At 49.8% G+C, this 21,522-nt stretch overlaps 1 protein-coding gene across 1 annotated transcript in view; it reads left to right on the forward strand.

Annotated features, from left to right (window-relative positions):
* WNK2 (WNK lysine deficient protein kinase 2) overlaps positions 1 to 20,105 on the forward strand; it is a 170,047-nt gene extending 149,942 nt beyond the window's left edge. The window contains exons 25-29 of the mRNA XM_023738649.1: positions 116 to 325; positions 7,928 to 7,972; positions 9,804 to 10,063; positions 16,789 to 16,900; positions 20,080 to 20,105. Of these exons, the coding sequence (XP_023594417.1) occupies positions 116 to 325; positions 7,928 to 7,972; positions 9,804 to 10,063; positions 16,789 to 16,900; positions 20,080 to 20,105 (653 nt within the window). The remainder of the gene's footprint in view (positions 1 to 115; positions 326 to 7,927; positions 7,973 to 9,803; positions 10,064 to 16,788; positions 16,901 to 20,079) is intronic.
* The last annotated feature ends 1,417 nt before the right edge of the window (positions 20,106 to 21,522 follow it).

The raw sequence follows: 21,522 nt of genomic DNA on the forward strand, positions 1-21,522 counted from the left end.
CAAGAGAGCTTCCCCAGGGTCACCCAGCAAACAGCAGGGAGACAAAGACGAGTACCACACAGGCGTTCCTGCCAGCGGCGCCTCATCATGCCTGTCACCCTCTCTCCCCACCCAGGTCACTTGTCAGAATGCAGCAGAGGCCCTCCTGCTAAGGACCCCACCCAAGGGGGAGCAGGGCTTGCTGCAGAAAGCCCAGCAGTGCCCCCGGCTCCAGACCCGTGTGGCAAGGCAGTCCACACCCAGCAGCCCTGCTCCGTGAGAGCCTCCCTGTCTTCCGACATCTGCTCCGGCTTAGCCAGTGATGGAGGCGGAGCGCATGGCCAAGGTGATTCCCAGCTTTCCACTCTCAAGCATGTGCTAGCCCAGGGCTTCGGTGGTGTCCCCAGGAGCACGCCAGTGTGTAGAGGAGGACAGAGCTGCAGCAAGTCTGCTGAGTGGCCACTTAGAAAATACTAGTCTTTGAATGCAGAGAAGGAAATTGCCCAGCCATCACCCAGTCTTGTTGCGAGTGGCTCCAAGGGAGGCCATGCTTGGCTAGCATGAGCCTAGGGAAGCCACCAGGACCCTAAAGTGTAGCCAGATGACCAGGAGGGGAGTCAGGCGGGGCACCTCTGTCCACTTTGCTGCGATGGTTCCTAGTCACTGGCTCACCCACCCTGCGCATTCCCTGCGCGGAGCCAGCACAGTGCTAACCACCTGGGCCTTCTGCTCGGGAAAGTGGTTCGGAGGAGGGCCAGGCTCTTGGGCGTGAGATTCACCTTGAGATGGAAACGCTCTCTCTTCAGCGCTGCCATGGATGATAGCAGCTGCTGGATAAAGTGCTCACCCACTCTCTTCACCACCTCTATCCAAAGAAACCTTGGTGATTCTGATGAAGGTGCCACCCCCCACCCCTCACCTCTGGGAGCTCGCTTCTCTTCTGCTCCTACCATTGCCTTCTTTCCGTTACGTGGTCAGTGGCTTTGGTCGTCTGGGCTGGGCTAGGTGCAGCCATGGATGTTAAGTAACAAAGCTGATGTGACTGGTGGTGTGGTAGGACATAGAGTCGCAGTGACTTGTACTTGATAAGTGTCTCTTTGTTTTCTTCCCTTTATATTCATTTGCAGGCTGGACGGTTTCCCACCAAACGTCTGAGAGAGTGGCCTATAAATCTAGTAGCAAACCTCGTGCCCGATTCCTCAGTGGACCTGTGTCTTTGTCCATCTGTCTGTATTTGTTCTTTTGTATTTTATCACCTCCTGTCCCTTGGTTTCTCCCCTTTTCTATCTTCATTGGTACCTTTGATGCGTTTGGCAGGTGCCTTCCCTTCCCTCCCCCCATGAGCTCACCCATCACTGTCAAATGGAACAGCCCCAAGCCTCTTCCTTTGGATGATGGCGTCCTGTCTGCCCTCAGAAGGCTCGTGCGCATGCCTCTGCTCGTGCCTGGGCGCCACAGCATGTGCAGACACCCTGCCTCCTGGCCGGGGCACCCCGTCTCTCAGACATACCAAGGCCCTCTGTATTTTGTCGCTCATTTATTTAATTTTTTTATGTTGGACGTAGTTTTTTCTGTTGCAATTGTGGCAAATATACATGTCCGCTGTCCCCAGTTCCAGCGACAACAAAAAGACAACCCCAACCGTCTCTAGACGCATGGTGTTTTTCACACATGTTTGGACTATGAAGACATGCATGTAGCAAGCCGATACAATTCTAGAAGGTCACTGGAGGGTATAACTTCTGTACCAGGGCTGTACTACAACAACTACAGTACTGTGTCTCCCCACTGCCCCACTCCCTGCATGTGGGAATGCTGAGAGGACAGTGCTCCAGCTAGGATGCCCCATGCCCCATGTCCCCTTACAGGAGATCCGACTACCCATTCACCCTCTTGGTTGCCTCCTGCCTTCTCCAACCGTAAAGATGTGATTGACAATCTAGACACACGGCTCTTCCTCAGAGGTGTGCCCGCCCTCCTCCTTGCCCCACATCTTCTAGCTGGAGCACTTTACTCCGTGTACTTTCCTGTGACCTCATGTGACCTCAGAGATGAGGTCAATTAAGCAGTTCCTCACATCTCTTCTAAAGCCAATTCCCGTCTTCTTCAGATACTTTGGAACATCCCAGTTATTCCGTTTTAAACAATGGTGCCCCTGTGTGGAGCCATTCCCAGCTGTGCAGTTCATTTTTAACCCTCAGAATGATTGGCAAATGAATCCAAAGTTATAGAGTTTTCAGGTTTTTATTTTTTAACAGAAAAATCAAGCTTTTTAACAATCGGATGGACATGCTGGTTTGGGGCACATGGCTTTTTGCTTGTACAATAAAGATACATTGTCCTTGTGGGGACCCAGAGGCCACGTCCACAGGAGACACCCTGAGTCAAGTGTGCATTCACATCCGCCTGGCCACCCCATCTGAGTCCATGTGGCTCAGCATTCTCCAGGGCGGGCAGATCAAAGGAACCAGGGCCACTTAGAAATGCTTTAAGAAGCCCCAGCATTTCCACGTTTAGGCAAGTAACCTCTTGTCCACTGAGTAGGACGCTCCATGTCGGTAGCTTTCGGTTGGTGGCTTAGCTGAGTTGTGGGAGGGAATGAGAGCCTCTGGGGCACACTGTTCTCTGGAAGCCCCTCCGCTCCGTAGCCTCGGCCCAGCTCTCCTGCTCACCAACCTGGCACCTGCATTCGCCTCCCAATGGCCGTGGGTGAAGCTCTCCCTGGCGTGGCCACAGGCCTCGCGGGCTCCAGGGCTTCCAGTGTCTTCAGAGTGGACGGCGCCTGTTTTTGCTGCTGGGTGGATCCTGGGCCTCCGTGGAAGGAGAATAGGGCAGGTGGCGATTTTCCTGGGAACTTTGGCTAAAAGCACCAGCAGCGATAGCGTGATGCACTGCTGAAATTGTTATCACTCTGCCCTTCCACCCACGTGGTTTTAAAGGGTGTTCATTTGTTTACCATTCATTATCATTCTAAGATTTAAAAAAAGAAAATTGAAACACGCATGGACAAAGGATTCAGTACTGTCCCTGTGGACAAGAAGAAAAGAAGGGGAAGAAGAGGCTTAGGAGCACCCAGGCAGATGTAGTCCCAGAGAGGGGGCAGCTGTCGGGCTGCCCGGCCTGCAGCCGTACTGGATTGGCAGGCAGTCTTCAGGCCTTGTTTAAGTGCTCGGATGTTGTAGATTTGATGGTATTGTGGTTTTCACAGCCCAGCCTCTTCTAGGCAAGCCTTGGCTGAGTCCATATTCTCTAGCAGGCAGTGTTCCTGTCCTGGGCACCTCTTGCCTACAGCCTTGTGGACTCAGAGTTTGCGGACTTGGCCTACAGGGAAGGGGCCTCCTGACCTCACTCTGCTTTGCACAGGGAAGGGGCGAGGACCCCCTCTTGTCCCCAGTGCTGAGTCCCCGACAGTGCCATGGCTCCAGGCCCTCTGGACTATGAGAGTCAGGGACTTTTCATTGAACCACTCTATGCTGGCTCCTGTTAACCCTGGCAAGGGGGGGCGTCATGAGAAGGGGCTGTGGCCCTGCCTCAGGGCTTTACGTCTATGAGAAGACTGAGCACGAATGTGAAAAACTCAGAGCCGTCAGCTACAGAGAAGCAGCAGCCTCGTGAGGGCTTGGGAGCCAGGGAGACGTGGCAGAGGAGGCAGGTGCATGCTGGGCCGCAGGGGTGAATTGAATTTAAAGAGGTGGGAGGAAGAGGGGCGTTCAGGGCAGGGCAGAGGGAGCAGAGACCAGGCACTGTAGGGAGGGGCCACGTGAGCCAAAGGCCTTGGCTGCAGGCGAGGAAGCCAACCCTCTGTGCCAGGCAGGCTTATAAGGACTACATAATGTTTTCAGCTAAATGCCTGGATTTGTGACAACTTCGCTTCCTGGGAGAGAAGAGACACCATAAAACGAAAATGTTTTCAACTCTGAAGTACAGAAAGCCCATGACTCCAGGAAGCACAGAGATGAAACAACTTGGATGGGGTGCTGAGACTGGATCTGAGAAAGCTAGGGCTGCCAGGGGTCTCTGCCTGGTGTGGAGCTGCTTTGGAGCAGCAGGCATTCCAGATGGCCTGGAAGAGCCTCCCTGTGGTGGAGGCCCAGGAGCCCAGCCAGACCTGGTCAGGAGGGGACACTGTGGAGAGCAGGGCTGCTTCATCCGTCCAGGTGGTCCTGGGGGGTTGTGAGCAGCAGGCAGGACAGGCCCTGGAAAAGACGAAGACCTCAGCCAGCCACAGCAGCCTTGTAGCCTGCCCCGTCTGCCCTCGGCCTCATGTCACACGGGCCGCATGACCTGACTGCTGATCACACAAGACTCCTCCGCCATGATTAGAGGAGGTGTGGCAAGTATGGGCCCACCGCGGGGTCCTGAAGACCTAGGGAGAAGTGACCTAAAGAAGCAAGAAGGAGTCCTGGTTGTTTTGTCAGACGCTTTTGGTCCCCTCTCATTTTAGCTCCTCATTTGGCCAGAGGCCAACGCTAATGTCCTTCCAGTCCTTGCTCACATGTGGGAAGCACTTAATATCACTTTGCATTAATTTTACGTGTCTACCAGCAGCATTCATAGCCACTACCATCTGTTGATGGAGGTTTGCTTGTTGCTAGGATGCTGAACAGGTTTCAGCGGAGATTCCAGACTAATATGGACTAGGAAGAAAGGCCTGGTGATCTGCACCTGAAAATCAGCCAGTGAAAACCCTATGGATCACAGCAGTCTGATCCACAACTGATCATGGAGATGGCACAGGACCAGGCAGGACTGTTAATGCTCTGTTGTGCATGGGGTCGCTGGGAGCTAGCTAGATGGCAGCTGACAGCACAGCAGCAGCAGGCCTCAGTGCCCTGCCCTTGGGGGCTTTTCATGCGCTAGGGCCTTCCTGGATGCCCCCAGCCCCCTCTCCCTCCCTCCTGTGCTTGACTTCTGCTCTGAGCGGTATCCAGCCTACTCTGGAATAGTCTCCCTGTGAGCAGGGCACAGAACACACAGCCGAGGGCCTCACGTCCTTCCGTTGATCTTTGTGCACTGTGATGAGGGTCTCCTGTGCCGAGGAGGACACCTGGAGGAGCTCGCATCTATGCAGCCCCCCTATGTCGCACTTGTCCTGTCGTGTGGCCCTGGTGCATGTGGGTGTGCCCCCAACACATGGGGCCTCTGTGAGGTGGGCAGGTATGTGCCTTGATTCCCGTGAGTCACCTGGTAACTGGACCTGGGGCTGATCATCTTCACCAGCTCATACCTGGGTGAGCCGAGTCCAGACTCACCTCAGTTTGTTCTCCATGAGCAGCGTTCATGGGCAGCGAGCGTTGGTACTCCCCCGAGAACGGGGCTGTTCGGTCTATAGAGATGCCAAGTGGTGCTCTGGTATCACACACCCATTCTTCTCCTGTGCCAGAAACCAGCATCCACTGCCCACGCCAGTGCAAAGCTGCAGCCATTGAGTTGAGCTCCTGTTGTCATGGAGATGGACCAGGGAGGCACTTGGCTTGGACATGGGTCCAGTTCTTTGAGGAGGGCAGCGTCCCTGCTGTTTCTTGGGAGGCTTCTCCCCTGCTGTTGACAGTGTGAACCTAGTCAGTATCCGAACACTGAGGTATAAAAAGCAAACGTGGTGAATTGCTCGGTCCTGACCCACTTTCAAAGCACTCTGTCCTAGTCAAACGCACTTGGTTTGGAGAACTCGTGCCTGCGGCATCTTCTGCACCCCAGCAGAGGGTTGGGCCATGACGTTCAGGCAGAGAGGGGGCAGGGCTGTCTGCCAGCATCCAGAGGAAGCCTCTGTGTTTGTTCCATCCAGGCGGCCCCACTCTCAGGGACGAGTGGAGGGCAGAGCAGAGCATGGCCTGAGACCCAGGTGGGCTTCCCATTAGTGCTGGACGCAGAGCGTCTGGTCCCAGCAGACAGTCACTCTGTGTCCCAGCACAGCACAGTCGTTGTCTTTAGGGCTGTCAGTACAGGATGGTCACAGCCCAGAAGAGACACAGCCCTGCAGGAAGTCGGGCGGGAGGCTGGCACTCGGCCCTGTGCCTCATCATGCCCACTACCCTTCGCTTCATGCCTCCCTCAGTCTGGACTGGAAGATCTGATGGCGGAAGGGGAGATTTCTGAAGTTTGAGAACTTGGAACAACTGGTGGCATTCACCTTTTTCATCTAGAAGGCTTCTCTCCTCCTGCCGTTTGGGAACCGTGGAGAAAACTGTCGGACCGGGTTCCTTGGAAGACTTCTAAGCACAGGGGAGAGTTGTGTTTACTGAACTTTTGATGACCTAGTTTAAATGGAGTTGGCTTTTTTAAACAGTTCATTCTTTATGTTCTCTGAGACTCACTTGGGGGAAAGTAAGGGGTCCCTCATGTGCCAGTAGAAGGATAGGAGCAGGCAGGGGCTCTCCAGACATGTCAATGATGGTGAGAAGTGGTGGAGTCTTTGCCTTTGCTAGTCTGTGTGAGATGAGACTGTACTAGGAATGAAGGAAAGGCTTCTGGGGCTGGTTGCAGTGTGGACGGGAAGCTGCGGTGTGTGTCCTGTAGGCTGACACTGTACACCCAGTGGGACTGGGCGTGATGAGGCACAGGGCCAAGTGCCAGCCTCTCACCTGACTTCCTGTGGGGCCATGTCTCTTCTGGGCTGCGACAGTCCTGTACTGACAACCCTAGAGACAGCAACAGCAACTGCTCTTGCTGTGCCATGGAGTGACTGCCTGCTGGGACCAGACGCTCTGTACTATGGGGTTCTGTCCTCGGGGGGCCCACATTGAGGGAGTGTGAGGCAGGGTGGGTGTTCACGGTGTGGGGTTGTCCTCAGGAAGCTCCCCCATCTGAGGGAGTGTGGGGTGGGATGGGTGTTCATAGCATAGGATTCTGTCCTTGGGTAGCCCCTCTGTCTGATGGAGTGTAGGGTGGGGTAGGTGTTCGCAGCGTGGGGTTCTGTCCTTAGGAAGCCCCCGCCCATCTGAGGGAGTGTGGGTAGGGTGGGCATTTCTGGTATGAGGTTCTGTCCTCTGGAGGCCCCCATCTGAGGGAGTGTGGGGTGGGCATTCACGAATGTTGTGGTGAGCTCTTGTCAGGAGCAAAGAGCAGATTCTTGGCGCTAGCAGGCCTTGCTGGGTGACCTCGGGGAAAGTCGGAGCCTGTCCTTGCCCGTGTCCACTCGTCTGCCTACCCCAGGCACACAGTACATCCTAGACAATAGCTGGGCACTGGCCATTCACTACTTGCCAAAAATTAAATCCCATAGATTGCCTCTGTGCTTTAAAAGTCTGTTTGCTACAGCCAACAACCTCGGGGAATTAGACATCCCCCAGCTGTCTTAGCGTGGTGCAAGCAATAGGAAATGGGATGTCCCAATGATAGTCCCACCCAAGAAGGGGCCTGAGGACCACCTGCAGTGGTTCACACCCAAGATAAGGAACACTTACATTTCCCAGCTTGGTGACAGCACTGACTTGATTTAAGTCAGTCCTCCAAGACTCCAAGATACTGGACTGGCCTCTACCCTGCAAAACAATGTATCATTTTGGACTTAGCCAACTGCGGCGTGAGGCCCCGCAGCCAGGCAGCGCCTACGCCTGGTCCGCCTGAGGCTCAGCTCAGGGACCTTCAGTGTCTTTTTCCTGCCTCAACCAGTGGGGCTCCTAAGAGCCTTCTGATAGCCAAGCATTGTTCTCTGCCCTTTTTTTTTTTTTTAAAATAAATATGCTTCTAGAGACAAACACTTCAACCTGAAGCTTGGAAAGCTTGAGCTTGGCATCTACACCTCCTGGATAAAGCTTGTGTTAACCGCACACTAACTTAGGCTTGAGGCTGCCCGGTTCATTTAGGTCGGGGGTAGGGGGTGGGTTTCCTGTTCTCTCTGAACTGCTGACTTTCTGTCTGTTCTTCCTTGCTTAAAGTGTGGTAGCTTGCCCCGCAAGTATGGACTGTCCGCCTAACTGTATTGTTATCGTTTTCTCTTCCCTTGCAGGGTCAGCCCTGAAACGTCTCTGCTTAGGCAAAGAGCACAGCAGTAGTAACTATCTGGGTTTCTTATTAGCTCTGCATTCTGTCCATCGCATGGGCCTTCTGTGGCTAGAGTGCACTAGGGCTCCCGCCAGCCTGGGAGCACGTGGGCAGGCCCGGCCAGCGGGGTGACTGCTCAAGCCGCCCTCTGTCAACCGCTCGCTTCACTTCTGCCTGCTGAGCAGCCGCCCGGTGCTCCCCACATCCCTTTGCACCCCCATGGCTCCTAGAGTCGGCAGTCTCCTCACTTCACACCTGCCAGGCTCAGCCTGCTTCGGAACATCCACAGAATCCCAGTCATTAATTGGCTCCTTTTCCAAAATCATAGGAATGAGTATTTCCTTGAAGTGCTAAAGCTGAGTGCCTCCTCAAGAGGAGAGCTGTCCGAATCAAATGGGTATTAGTCTGCCTGGGCCTCTCACTTCTCTCTCTTGCTCTCTCACTGTTTTTTTTTCTTTTTTTTTTTTTTCCTTTTTCTTTTCTGGCTGAAATTTCCATGTAGCAATAACTCCATGTATGTAAGATCTCATCACTAATTGTCTGTGTCTGTGCTTTTTCATTGCTGTCCACTAAAGTAGACTACATTTCCAAACAGTTTGTTTGAAGAGATGGTCATTAGGTTATTTTTTAGTGCGGAAAGTTCAAAATTTGGCTTCTTCCAAATTGCCAACTGGAAATTGCATGTGGGTTGGGGGGCACAATAAAAGTCCTATTTTGGTCGTGAAAAAGATCCTTTCAGTGAACCAGCCACGCTGTCAGGCCCGCTGCCCGGCATGAAGAGCGGTCTCCTGGCCTTCGGGGTGGCTGGTTCCCCCGGCTCCTTCCCACTCACCTGTGGCGGCCCCAGCAGTGCCGCAGAGTGTGTCCGGCTCAGGCAGGTGGGCTCTAGGCGTTGGTACCCAGCCCATACATTCCCCAGATGCCCCGGGCAGGAAAGCGGCAAGTCCTGTGTCTTCAGTTCCAAACAGCTGAGGCATTAAAATTCATGGACTGTCCTGAGATAATCTTTTAACCTTAAACTAAAAATGTCCCTGAAGGACTTCTTAAAACCAAACAGTAGTCTAGCTTAACTAGTAAAAAAGGTCTGCCTTGAGCGTTATGCTCTTTTAAGAACTATCTATATGGGATCAAAGTGACAGCAGCAACTTGAAAGATTAGATTGGAACCTTAGGGGGCAGTGAGTTTATGTTAATGGGGGAGGAACAACTCAGAAAAGGAGGGTGAGGTTGGTTGCACAACTTGAAGAATGTAACCAGTGTCAGTGAATTGTACATGTAGAAACTGAATTTGGTGTATGTTTTGCTGTGAATATTCTCAACAACAGAATTTTAAAAAGTTCATGGAATGTAGATAGTCCAGGCTATCTGGTTTGCCCAGAGTACACTTACGTATCCTCTGCAAGCAGGTGCTACCCACCTCATAGCTGAGGATGTAGATAGCAAGCGGGCCTGAGTCCCATGGCACCACCTGTGGCCACTCCCAGTCGGACGTGTGTGCAGCTGTGCACACGGGATCCAGCACTGGGCGCAGAGTGGACCCTGGGTGGAGGCTGCAGCTTCGGCAGGGGCCAGCCACACTGCCCACACTTCTCCAGGCAGGGACTCTCTCTGGTGCTGCTGGTAGGTGGGTTAAGGCCGCCTGGCCACCCACGGCCATGGAAGTGTTCCACCATGTCTAAAACTGGGTGCCAGCCCTCAATCCAGACCACCTCTTGAAGCAAGGTGTTGCCTGACCTAAGTGAGACCATTGTTTCCACCATCCCATAAGAATGATGGGAAATGGCCAGATGGCACAGACGCATGTGCAGTGTAACCAACCCTGGCCCGTGTGTGACTCCCTAGGGTCCTCCACAAGCAGCCTGGTCCCGAGCCCCGAGCCAGGCCCTCAGCCCACCCTGCAAGTCCAGGCACAGGTGAACAACAGCAACAACAAGAAAGGCACCTTCACAGATGACCTGCACAAGCTAGTGGATGAGTGGGCTAGCAAGACGGTGGGCACCACGCAGCTGAAGCCGTCACTCAACCAGCTGAAGCAGACGCAGAAGCTGCAGGACATGGAGGCCAAGGTGGGCCCGGCCCTGGCAGCTATCGATGTGCGGGCTGTAAGTCGGCTGGTGGGGGGCTGGGGGGCGTCCCAGACAGCATTAACAAGCGGCAACAGCCGGTATTCTTAGCCTACCACAACAGGCACTGTGCTAAGCTCTTATCTTTGATTTCCCAAGCTCCTGTTCGCAGTAGCCCCATGACTTAGGTGTTCCCACTTTACAGGTGGGGAATATTAAGTGACTTGCTCACGTTCCCACAGCTGGCAGGTCAGGAGCCAGATCGGAGGGCAGGGAGACAGCCTGCAGGTTCGGGCCAACGAGCACCTCCCAGCAGCGGCTTTGTGGAACGGCGGGAGCCTGAGGCAGCCCAGAGCTGGGGTGCAGCCTCATCTTGTCTGACCCCCCTTCAAGGTCCATGCCATTTGTCTGACTGGAAGTTTCCAACGCTTCCCTGTAATGACCCAACGTTGTGTGGGCTTCAGCTCTAGTGCCTGGGACAACCTGGGACAAGTGCTGAGCTAATTGCTCTCTGCTTACGGTTTTCATGTTCATGAGTGAGAGTGGCCTGTACTTTCCTTTCTCCTAATGCCCTTAGGTTCTGTAATGCGATGGTATTTATATGAGGGCCATGTCAACTTCAAAACTAGGTGGAAAACCAGTCCCTCTTCTTTAATTTTCTGGAGAAGTTTGTGCAAGATTCATCTTTTTTCTTCCTTAAATGTTTCGTGAAATTCATTGGTGAAACTGTCTGGGCTGGGAGGTGTTTTTTGTTTTGTTTTGCTTTAAGTGTGGGAGGATGCCCCCACAACCTTTTATTTAAAAGGTTTTCAGAGAGAAAAGTTGAAAATCTGCAGTAAACACCCATATTACCCACTGCATTCTGTAATTAAGATTTCGCTGTGTTTGTTTTATCTCGCATCCTTATCCCTTGAGGGTAAGGTTTTCTCTATGGATTCAATTTCTTTTATAATTTTAGTACCATTGGATTTTCTGTTTCTTCTTATGACAGTTTGGTTATATTCTGCCTTTCTGGCAACTCTCCCATCTCCTCTAAATTTATGTATATTTTCAAATTAATTGCCATAACATTGTTCATAATGTCTTCTTCTCTTTTTACAGTTTGCAGCATTTGCAGTGATGTCCTCTTTTTCCTGATATTGGTGATTTATGCCTTCTCTGTTTCTCTTTCGCTATTATTTCTAAGCAGTCTCCTTAGTGGTTTGTAAATTTTATTAGCCTTCTCAAACTCATTTTGATTTTCTTTATTGTATGTTTGATTAGTCTCTTCTCTTTATTATTTCTTTCCTTCTATCTTTGGGTTATATTTTGTTCTAGAAAGTTTCTTGAGATGTGTAAGTTCATTGACTTCTAGCCTTTTTTTTTTATACTGTATGCATTCAACGCTATAAAATTACCTCTAATGGTTGTAGCTGTATCCCAAAAGTTTGATATGTAGCATTTTCACTAACATGCAGTTCAAAATATTTTGTAACTTCCACTGTGATTTCCTCTTTATAGTAAGTGTAGTTATTGAGTTTCTAATTATCTTTTTATTAGTTATTTTAGCTTAATTGCACTGTGGTAAGGTAATGAACTTTGTATGATTTCAGTCCTTTGAAATTCGTTGTGACTTGCTTAATGGCCCCAGATGTCAATCTCTGTAACTGTCCCTGGTAAGCTTGAAATGGATCTGCATCTTTCCATCTCAACTTCCACTCCCCTTGTCTAAACTACGCTTATTTCTCTTCTAACTACTGCAGAACCCTCCTAACAGGTACACTTAACATCAGTCTGACTCTTCTCAAATCCATTCTTTAATGAAATCCCATCATTCTTGGGAAAAGTTAATAATTCTTACTATGGCCTACAAAGCCCTGGGTGATCTGCACCCTGAGTACCTGTCTGGGCTTATGCTCCTTTGCTGTTTGGCCCCAGCCACATGAGCCTTCTTTAAGTTCCCATACTCTGCGATGTCCATTAGGTCAGCTTTGCTAATCCTGTTGTTCAGGTCTTCTTTGTAATTACTGATTTTTTGTGTGTTTGTGCATATTTTATCAGATATTGAAAGAGGAACATTGCCATTTTCCACTATGGTTGTATATTTGTAAAATATTCTGTCAATTTTTGCTTTATGTATTTTGAGGTTGTGTTATTAGGTACATTCAGATTTAGATTTATGATGTCTTCCTTGTGAGTTGAACTTTTAATATTATGAAGTTCCTTCTTTATTATGCTTTTTGCCTTAAAATCTTCTTTGTCTGAAATTGCTATACCTACATCTGCTTGTGCTGTGTTATTATTTGCCTGGTGTATGCTCTCTATCCTTTACTTCCAGTCTTTCTGTATCATATGCTTTAGGTGTAGCTCTTATAAGTAGCATATATAATTGGACTTTATTTTATTTTTTAATCCTGTTTGAAAATCTGTCTTTTAATTAAAGTATTAGTCTATTTGCATTTAATGTAACTGCTTACATATTTTTGTTTAAATCTGTTATCTTACCATATGCTTTCTACTTATCCTATCTCTTTGGTGTTCCTTTTTCTCTTCTTTCTAGCCTTGTTTTGAATTGATTAGGTGTGTTTTATTATTCCTTTTTCCTCCCATTATCTTGGAAGCTTTACTGTCTGTCACTGTTCATGTAATGATTATCCTAAATATTATATCATGTATCGTTAAATTATCAAAGTCTAATATTAAGGTTTGACCCTTTTCCCAGACAATGCAAAGACTATAAAATATTTTAATGGCATTTGCTCACATCCTGACACTTATTTTTAAAATTTTTTATAGACTTAGATCCCACAATACGTTTTTTATATAGTCACTATTCATTTGCATCTGTTTGCATATTTACTATTTTTGCGGCTGTTTTATTCCTTCTTTCCCCCATGCCCCATCTTCCATTCTGGGAGAGTTTTCCTTCAGAATTTCCTTCAATATATGTCTACCAGTGACATTTCTCCGTTTTGATTTGTCTAAAAACATCTTTATTTCATTGTTGTTCTTGGAGGATATTTAGGATTGGAGGTATAGGATTCTAGGTTGGCAGTTATTTTCTTAAAGCATTTTAAAGTGATCATTCCACTGTTACTTGGCTTCCCTTGTTTTTGTAGGAAGTAAGCTGCCAGTCTGTTTATTGCTCCTTTAAAGGTAATGAATTCTTCTTCTTCTGGCTTCTGATAGTTTCATTTCAAGAGATTTATTATGAGGTGCCTGGGAATAGACTTTTTTAAAAATCTTGCCTAGGGTTCATAGGGCTTCTTGAATTTATAGCTTGATTTCTTTAATCAATTTTGAAAGTTTTTCTGCCAGTAACTCTTCAAATACTGCTTCTGCCCCATTCTCTCTCTCCTCTCCTGTCCTCCTGAGTCTCCATTCACTTGCACGTAAATCTGAGCAGTCAGGAGCTACATTAGCAAACCCAGTTCACTATGCCAGTTGCATAGTGCATAACAGTCTAGCAAAACTAAGATCACCCACCTCTGATGCCAAATTGTTTGGTGGATAACAGATCCCACTCCACATGTCAGCTGTATCATTTGAAAATCTCAGCTTCCTCTCTCCCTGTTCAGTTCAGACCTCAGCTGCTCATGCAGCGTACCGCCCACCTCCCACCCCCCACCCCCAGCCACCTGGGACTGGGTCAGTGGTTACTAGCTACAAGCTCAGGAGTCCTCCTTGACTCTTTCCACTTCAGACCAGCTGGCCTCTTCTGTCTTTCATCCCCAGCCACCCAGGGCTGTGTCAGCGGGTACTGATTACAAGCTCAGGAGTCTATATGACGCCCTCCACTTCAGATCATCTTGCCCCAAACAAACCAGGGTTTTCCTCTACCCCTCAGGGTACCTGCTGCAAGCCGAGGAGTCCCCATAACTCCCTCCATTTCAGACCAGCTGGCTTCTGCTTCTATGGGTCCAGTAATTAGCTGGAATAGCTTACAGAGCTCGTGGGAGGAACCATTCGTGAGATAACTTTAAAATAATAAAGAAGGATACAGATGAAGAGATATACATACGGTGAGGTCCAAGAGGGGTCCCAGCACGGAGCTTCTGTGTCCCCAGTGGATGCACTTACCCTCCTGAGAACAGATGTTGACTCTCTTCAACCTGGAATTTGCACTGAGCCTCTGTCTTCCAAAGCCTTTATTGGCCTCACCATGTGGCCATGGTAAATTACTTCACGCCTCCTGGGGCTTAGTCAGTATCGGGCCCCCAGGTGGTCTGGCTCTGAGGAACCCAGAACAAAAGGCCAAACTTCTTTCTTCACCTCACAGAGCCCTTCTCACTCTGGTCTTTGTCTTTTACTTATTTTCTATCTTTTGTCCCTTGATACTTTATTCTGGATATTTTCTTCAAATCTGCCTTCTAGTTCACTAAATTTCTTTTTGACTGTGTCTAAACTGCTATTAAATGTACGCATTGAGTTTCTAATTTTGACTCTTGTATTCTTCAGTTGAAGAATTTCTATTCATTTTTCCTATATCTGCTGTATCCCTTTTTATAGTTTCCAGCTCTCTGCCAAAATTCTCAATATTATATCTCCTCGCACATAGTATTTTACTGCTTCTATTTTGTTTCATCTAGTTTTTCTTTATTATTACTATTATTATTGTGTGTGGGACATTGTATTTGAAAATTTATTTGTAAAAATATTTTGAGTCCTAGTAGTAGTTTTCTCATTATTGTTTTAACTTTCCTTTGAGTACCTTTTCATATTCTTATTGGCCATTTTTGTAAAGTGCCTGGGCAAGGATTTTTACCATTTTAAAGTCTATTTGTTTATCTTTTTATTATCAATTTGTGGGAGTTTTTTTTAATATATCGTTTGCCATATATATGTTCTATGGATATGTTTTACCAGTCTGTGGCTTGTCTTTTCACTTTCCTAAGGGTGTAAGTGAAATGGCAGGTTTTCATTTTGTTGAGGTACAGTTTACCGATTTTTCTTTATGCTTAGTGATTTTTGTGTCCAAAGAAATCCTTGCCTCTCCCAAGACCATGAAGTCATTCTCCTATATTTTTTCTAGAAACTTTATAGCTGTCACATTCAGACCTGTGAGCCATCTCAAATTTTGTGTGTGATTTGAGGTAGGTATCAAGTTTTACATATATATCTGTGTGTATATGCATATCTGGTTGTTCCAGTACCTTCCTTTCCACGTTGAACTGCATTAGTACGTTCATAAAAATCAAGTGACTGTATATGTGTAGGTCCATTTCCGAACTCACCATTTTGTTCCATCGAGGTGTTCTTTTATCCTAATGGCAGTACCATGCTCTCTTAATTACTGTAGCTTTATATTAAGCTTAATACCTGATAGTGTAAGATGTATGATTTTGATCTTCTTAAAGATTGTCTTTCTAGGTCCTTAATATTTCCATATACATTTTAGAAATAGCCTGTCAGTTTCTACAAAATAGCCTGATGGGATTTTGATTGGGATTGTATTGAATTTGTTGATCAGTTGGGTGAGATTTGACATATTAACAATACTAAGTGTGCCTACCAACATGGTGTCTCTCCATTTATTTACATCTTTTTTATTTTCTCAGTAAAGGTTTTGTAGTTTTCAGTGTAAAGTTGTTATACATCTTGCATTAAATTTATCCCTGGGTTGTTAATGTTTTGGAGTGCTGTTTAAATTGTATTGTTTTTTAAATTTCCAATTGTATGTTGTGAACACAGAAATACGGTTGATTTTTGTACGTTACATCTGCAGTCTTGCAAAATCTGCTTGTTCTAGAAGTTGATTTGTCTGTTCTTTTGGATTTTCTACATACACAATCTTGTCATTTGCAAATAAGGACAATTTCGCTTTTTCCTTTCCAATTTGTAGCTTTTGTTCCTTTTCTGGCCTTGCCTGGGGTTTCCAGCGCAGTGTTCATTAGAAATGAGGAGAAGCTGTGCGGGGTGCCCAGCATTTCACCACCCACATGGTACTAGCTGTGGTGTTCTATAGGTGCCCTTCACAGATCAGGGAGGTTCCCTTACGAATGCTTTTCATAAAGGAGTGTTGCATTCTGTCAGATGCTTTACCTGCGCCATTTAAGAGCACCTGCTGGTTCCCGCTTGTTGTGTAAGTGTAGTGAATTGCAGTGATTTCCAGTGGTATTGCAGGCTTGCAATCCTGGGGCAAACCCTACTTGGTAGTGATGTATTACCTTTGTTATATTGCTGGATTTGATTTGGCAGTATTTTGTTCAGGGTTTTGAAGGCTCTTTCTTGGTCTGTAACTTCCTTTTCTCCAAATGTCCTTGTTGGATTTTGGCACCAAGGCTCTGCTGCTCTTATAAGCCACTGGTGCTCCTTCCTGTCTCCCTGCACTGCTCTTCCTCCCAGGGGGTGCCCTTGGCTTGTCACTGGAGCGGAAGAGCTTCTGTGTGCTCAGCCCTGCCCCTCAGGCTCCAGGCTCCCTCAGCTGCACTGAGACACTTGCTCACTGCCACCTAGCTCCTGGGCCCTGGCCTTTCCTTAGTGTCACCGACTGTTCCAACAGGAGGTCCGTTGTGCCAGCCCTCCCTGTGCCTCAGGGCCCAGGCCCTGCTGGCTCCACTCTGGCCAGTTGCCAGCTCATGTGCTTCTCAGCAAGATAGGGCTGCTGCTTTGCCCTGTTCCACCTGCCATTCCAGTGTGAGCCATCAGAGGGTGCCCATTCCACAGCAGGTGCTAGGGCCCACTCTCCTGAAGTGGAGGTCCTGCTTGGGACCCAGGGGCCACTCGGGCAGCCAGCTAACTGCAGCCATGTGTAACCCTCCTATTCTTGTCTCCCTGCCTTGTAGGTGAGCACGCCTCAAGCAGGAGTGGGGAGGCCCTGCCTGACCCCAGGGCCAGGCCCTCTGTCCACCACAGTCGTCCCTGGAGCCGCCCTGGCCCTGCCCGTGTCCATGCCAGGTACTGCCCTCCCCAGGCTCCGAGCTCCGCCCCATGCAGGGCCTCTGGGTCCATGCAGAGGCCTGTTCTCAGCTCCTGTGTCCTGGGGGCACTGGCCAGCTCAAGTGGGCCAGCTGGGGGGGCGGGGCGGCCAGAATCTCACCCGGGTGCCAGGCCTGGGTACACCAGGCTTGTCAGTGCTCCCAGCGTACTTGCAGCCGCCCATGGTCAGCTCACCCAGCCCCAGGCTGTGGATCACATAGCTTTCTGCCTTGCCACTTGCCAGACCGAGAGCTCTGAACAGCACAGAGAAATGAGGTTGTGATCTGGCTTCGGAGCACGCTGCCCTGCCTGCCTGGGCACAGTGCCCACCTCACAGGGCCAGTCCGGCACCCACGTCCCCCTCACCATGGCGGGCAGCGCTGGGTATGCCATCACAGGAGGGAGCAGTGTACTTGTGCAATATTTGCTTCCTTTCTGCTGGAGACGCTCTTCATTCTTAGGTCCCAGTGGTCTACACTCGCAATCCTCACTCCAGTTTCCTATACTTGAATTGATTATCAGGACATTGTAATGACCCTGCAGAAGTACAGTGCCTTGAATTTCAGCTTTTCCGTTCCCTAATGGAAAGAGATGTTTAAAAGAAGGATGTACTGGAAAGGTGTATTTTATTTTACAGTTGACTAGTACATTTATATCTTTATTTCTTATTTTAAGTTGCAGAGATATGAATGGTTTACAGATTAGAAGCTAGGTCCAACCTTTAGTATTCTGTTGTAAATGCCGTTTTTTTTTTAGAAAAATATTGAATTGGTTATCTTGAATATTGAAGAGTTGCAGGTGCTAGGCAAGCTCTGCTCAATATTAGAAAAATGAGATCTCTCTGGGTTTAGCCAATGACTAAGGGAAGACAGATGGAAACACAGTCTTAACTGGAGCATTCTGGGTGTTTTTCAGAAATGAGCTGCCTAATGCCCATGATTCTTCAGTGAGGGCATTTTTAGCAGTGGCTGGTCTCTTAGTAAGGCTACGAGGAAACTGCTGGAATATGCTAAGGGAACAGACACACTCTTTGTAACCCAAAGGCTGAGGGGCTGCCCTGGGCTGGGTCGTGGGTGTTGTGAGTGTGGGTGAGTGTGTGCCGGGCAGCTGCTGCCCCTGCCTCTGGGTCCTGCCAGCTCTCCTGCTGAGCTCTTCTTTTTGGCTTTTCTTTCTTTTCAACTATTTGCACTGAGGCCCATGAGCCCCCCTACACACACCTCACTCCCTCATGAGCAGTATTCCCTTGGCCTCTGGCCTGCAGGCTGCCCTGCAGGCAGTCCTCCAGACTGACTGGCTGAGGGCCAGACTGCCCTTCTCCTGGAGACGTCAGTGGCACTCCTCCCAGACAGGCGTAGAAACGGCCCACGGTGGAGCTTGGAGGCCCGGCCTCCTCCCCTGACAAAGATGTTTTTTACTCCCACTGGAAGGCAGACCACCTCCTGATGCCGAGACGTGAGTTGTATAGTTCTACTGTACTTTGGAACAATACTAAAACTGGCTAACTTATTTTGGTTTAAATATATTATTCCATCAATTCAGTTAGAATTGAATTTTCTAGGTGATTATGCAGAATCTTCTGCCTGGGCACAATGTTGTCGTAAGAGATTTCTGTTCTCTGTACCGTGCACCTCAGTCTGTTTGGTTTCAGAGTCATGTCTCTGTTTCATGAGTACAATGGACAGCTGCTCTCACCATTTCTCCTCCAGCTTGCACTGAACCTAAGATTTGGAGTCTTTCTCGCCTGTTAACCCTTTCCTTGTACACGACAGTCAGTGGCACGAAATCCCCAAGAGACTGTATATATTAAGGAGAAAAATAAACACTTTTGCTTGAAAACAGTGTGGAAAAAATCTTTTTCTTCCTCTGTCCATTTAAGAGCTGACCAGCTGGACCTGTCAGGGAGGGCAGGAGCAGGGAGCGAAGCTGCGTGCTGGCCCTCCCTCTGGGGCCAGGCCAACCACCCCAGCTTTGTGTCCACAGACGTGCTGCTGCCTTGCCACTGCTAGGGGCAGGGGCCTTAGAGGGGCTGAGGTCAGGCCAAGTGATGGCAGAGGAGCCCTGCTGACGGGCCACCCCCAGAGCCGGGTGCCTCTGCTGCAGGGAAGGACTGGCCCAGCAGTGCTGTGTGCCCACGCACCAAGCTCACGGGCCGTGGCCAGCTTGGGGAGTCCAGTTCCACTGCCTCCAACCTGGATCACAGCCCTGAGCCTGACTTCAAAACACCTAGGAGCCTCCGAAAGTGCATTACATTTTCTGTGGAAGTGGGCTCTGCCCCAGACGAAAAGAGTTAGGATCATGGCCAGTTGAAAGGTATCAGTCATCCCTGAGCCTGCTCTGCCGTCTCCAAGAAAGCGCTAGTGGTAATTCCTATGGCAGACTGGGCATGGTGGAGCAGATGTCCCACGCCCTCCAGAAACTTCTCCTGGACCAGTGGCAGCCTGAGTGCTTGTAGAGGGTCATCCACAGGTTGCTGAAGGGCTCTGCTCCAGTGGGAGCTCAGTGTGCGTTACCGAGTGCGCCATCGTCCCATTGTCCCCCAGGAGGCAGTCCTCCAGCTGCCTGCTCTCATGCTCCTGCAAGCACACTGGGGTCCTGAAAGGATTCCCTAACCATGCTGGAGCTGAGGGGCTGTCTTCTGCCCCTGTGTGCCTTGGAAGCTGTGGGTCTGCTCATTCCTCATTCCCACAGAGACAGCCGGGGCAGGAGGCTGTGGCCTCTGCTCTCATGGAAGGGCCCGTCCCAGAGCGTCTGCAGAGCTGTGGTGCCGCACGGGGTGCCTGGCTCAGCATTGCCCCTGGGCAGAGAGAGGCTGGTGGGGCTTCCTGCTTGAGACACAGTGCACTCCCCAGGACACTGCAGGAACTGAGGACTGGGCTTTGGGCAAGCTTTCCGTGTACTTTGTTGAAGCAGAAAGGACAACGGCTGAGGTGACAGATTCTGAGAATCAGGGCTGTCTACACACTGTGGCTCGACTGTTAGGACCGACAGGAGCCAGGCCCTCTGAGGGTGCAGTCACTCTGTACGGTGCTCCACCTCCGTGTGAGCAGCCCCCAGGGAGCATAGGCTGGGCCTGGGCCCCTCTGCCCTAGGTGCTGACTGGCCTCGTGGACATGCCACCGCACCGGACAGTACTGAGCTATGGCGGTTTTGTTTTCTAGATTCTGAGAGGGAGAAGCCAGACTGAGCCCAGGCAGGCCGACCCGACCCAGACGCCAGGCCCGTGTCATCTAGAACGAAGAGGGAACCGTGGGAAGTGAGTGGGCCTCCGGGCACAGCCCTTGCTCCTTGTCTAGCTCACACTGTTTTGTAACCACTTTCTAAGCATTTTTATACTCACAATTGGAGACACAAATGTAATGCTAGAATAAAAAAATATTTTGGGGGAAAAAGGACTTTGGTTTTTAAAACTTTTTCCTTCCAGTGGCCCTCAGTAGGCAGGTGGCTAGAGATGTGTTGAGTAAGGGGGCAGAGGAGGCTCCCCCAGAGTATAGACAGCACATGGCATGTCATGGTGGTCACCTTTCTGCTGATGGCACTTCCAGGGTGTGATGATGTTCCCTGGCCTTTTACACAGCACTTTACAGTTTATCTGTTAGCTCAGGCTTCTCGAGACAGCAGCTGGGACAGGTGAGACAGGTGACAATGCCCTGGACCCAGGTGGCCGCACAGGCAAAGCTATGGTGGCGTGAGGTTAGGCCTGGGCACCTGTTACCAGAACCTGCATTCGGGCCACCACGTTGGGGCAGTCCTGGCCTTAGCAGGGCCATCTGGAGACTTTAGACCCTGGTCACTGAGCACTTGCTCCCTCGGCCTGCAGACACAGGTCTATCCCGTGACCTGTCTTTGAGCACACAGCTTCAGCCTGGAATTCCTTTGGGCTTCTCTGCTCCGTGTCCCTTGAGCACAAGTCACCCCCCACTTCTCGGCCCAGGGTGGGCAGCCGTGCAGGTCCGGAATGACCCTCCCTCCTGGACGCAGAGTCAGCAAAGGGACCACTTGCTCCTTGGAGGGCTGGATCCCCATGCTGGGACGTGTCCAAAGCCAGCACAAAAAATGAGAAATCCTCACATGGCCTTGCCAGGGAAGTGGGCAGTGGTGGGTCTATAGGGGAGGCATGGAACAGGGGCCTGAACCTCGGGTCCCAGGGTCTGGAGTAGAATTCAGGGGGCCCTGTGCACTACAGTGGGGAAAATTACACCTTTATTTTCATTAACGTCTAACTGAAATGTTGCGTTTCCTCCAATGAGGAACGCAGATAAACAACAGTGGCATTAGCAACACCTGGGACTTAATCGCCCGTAGACCACAGGTACCGCAGACCACATCACAGTTGCTGTAGATGTCTCAAGATGCCACTTATGTTCATCATGACCGAGTGCCCATCCCCAAGACGCAGCTCCTGTCCAGTTGGCTTCCCATTCACACCACGCATCTGAGCACACACCAGTGCTGCTGCCCCAGACTGGGCAGGGCCTCCACAGAAGATGCTTTGGGTCTCCCCGTCTCCCACCAGCTTCCTATGCTACCATGATGGCAAGGCGACATGCCCAGGTGTGTGCCAGCGGGTAAGCAGCAGGCTTTGGTCCAAGCCTTGAGCAGGG

The sequence above is a fragment of the Trichechus manatus genome, unplaced genomic scaffold (genome assembly GCF_000243295.1).
Source record: "Trichechus manatus latirostris isolate Lorelei unplaced genomic scaffold, TriManLat1.0 scaffold00120, whole genome shotgun sequence".
Lineage (NCBI taxonomy): Eukaryota > Metazoa > Chordata > Mammalia > Sirenia > Trichechidae > Trichechus > Trichechus manatus.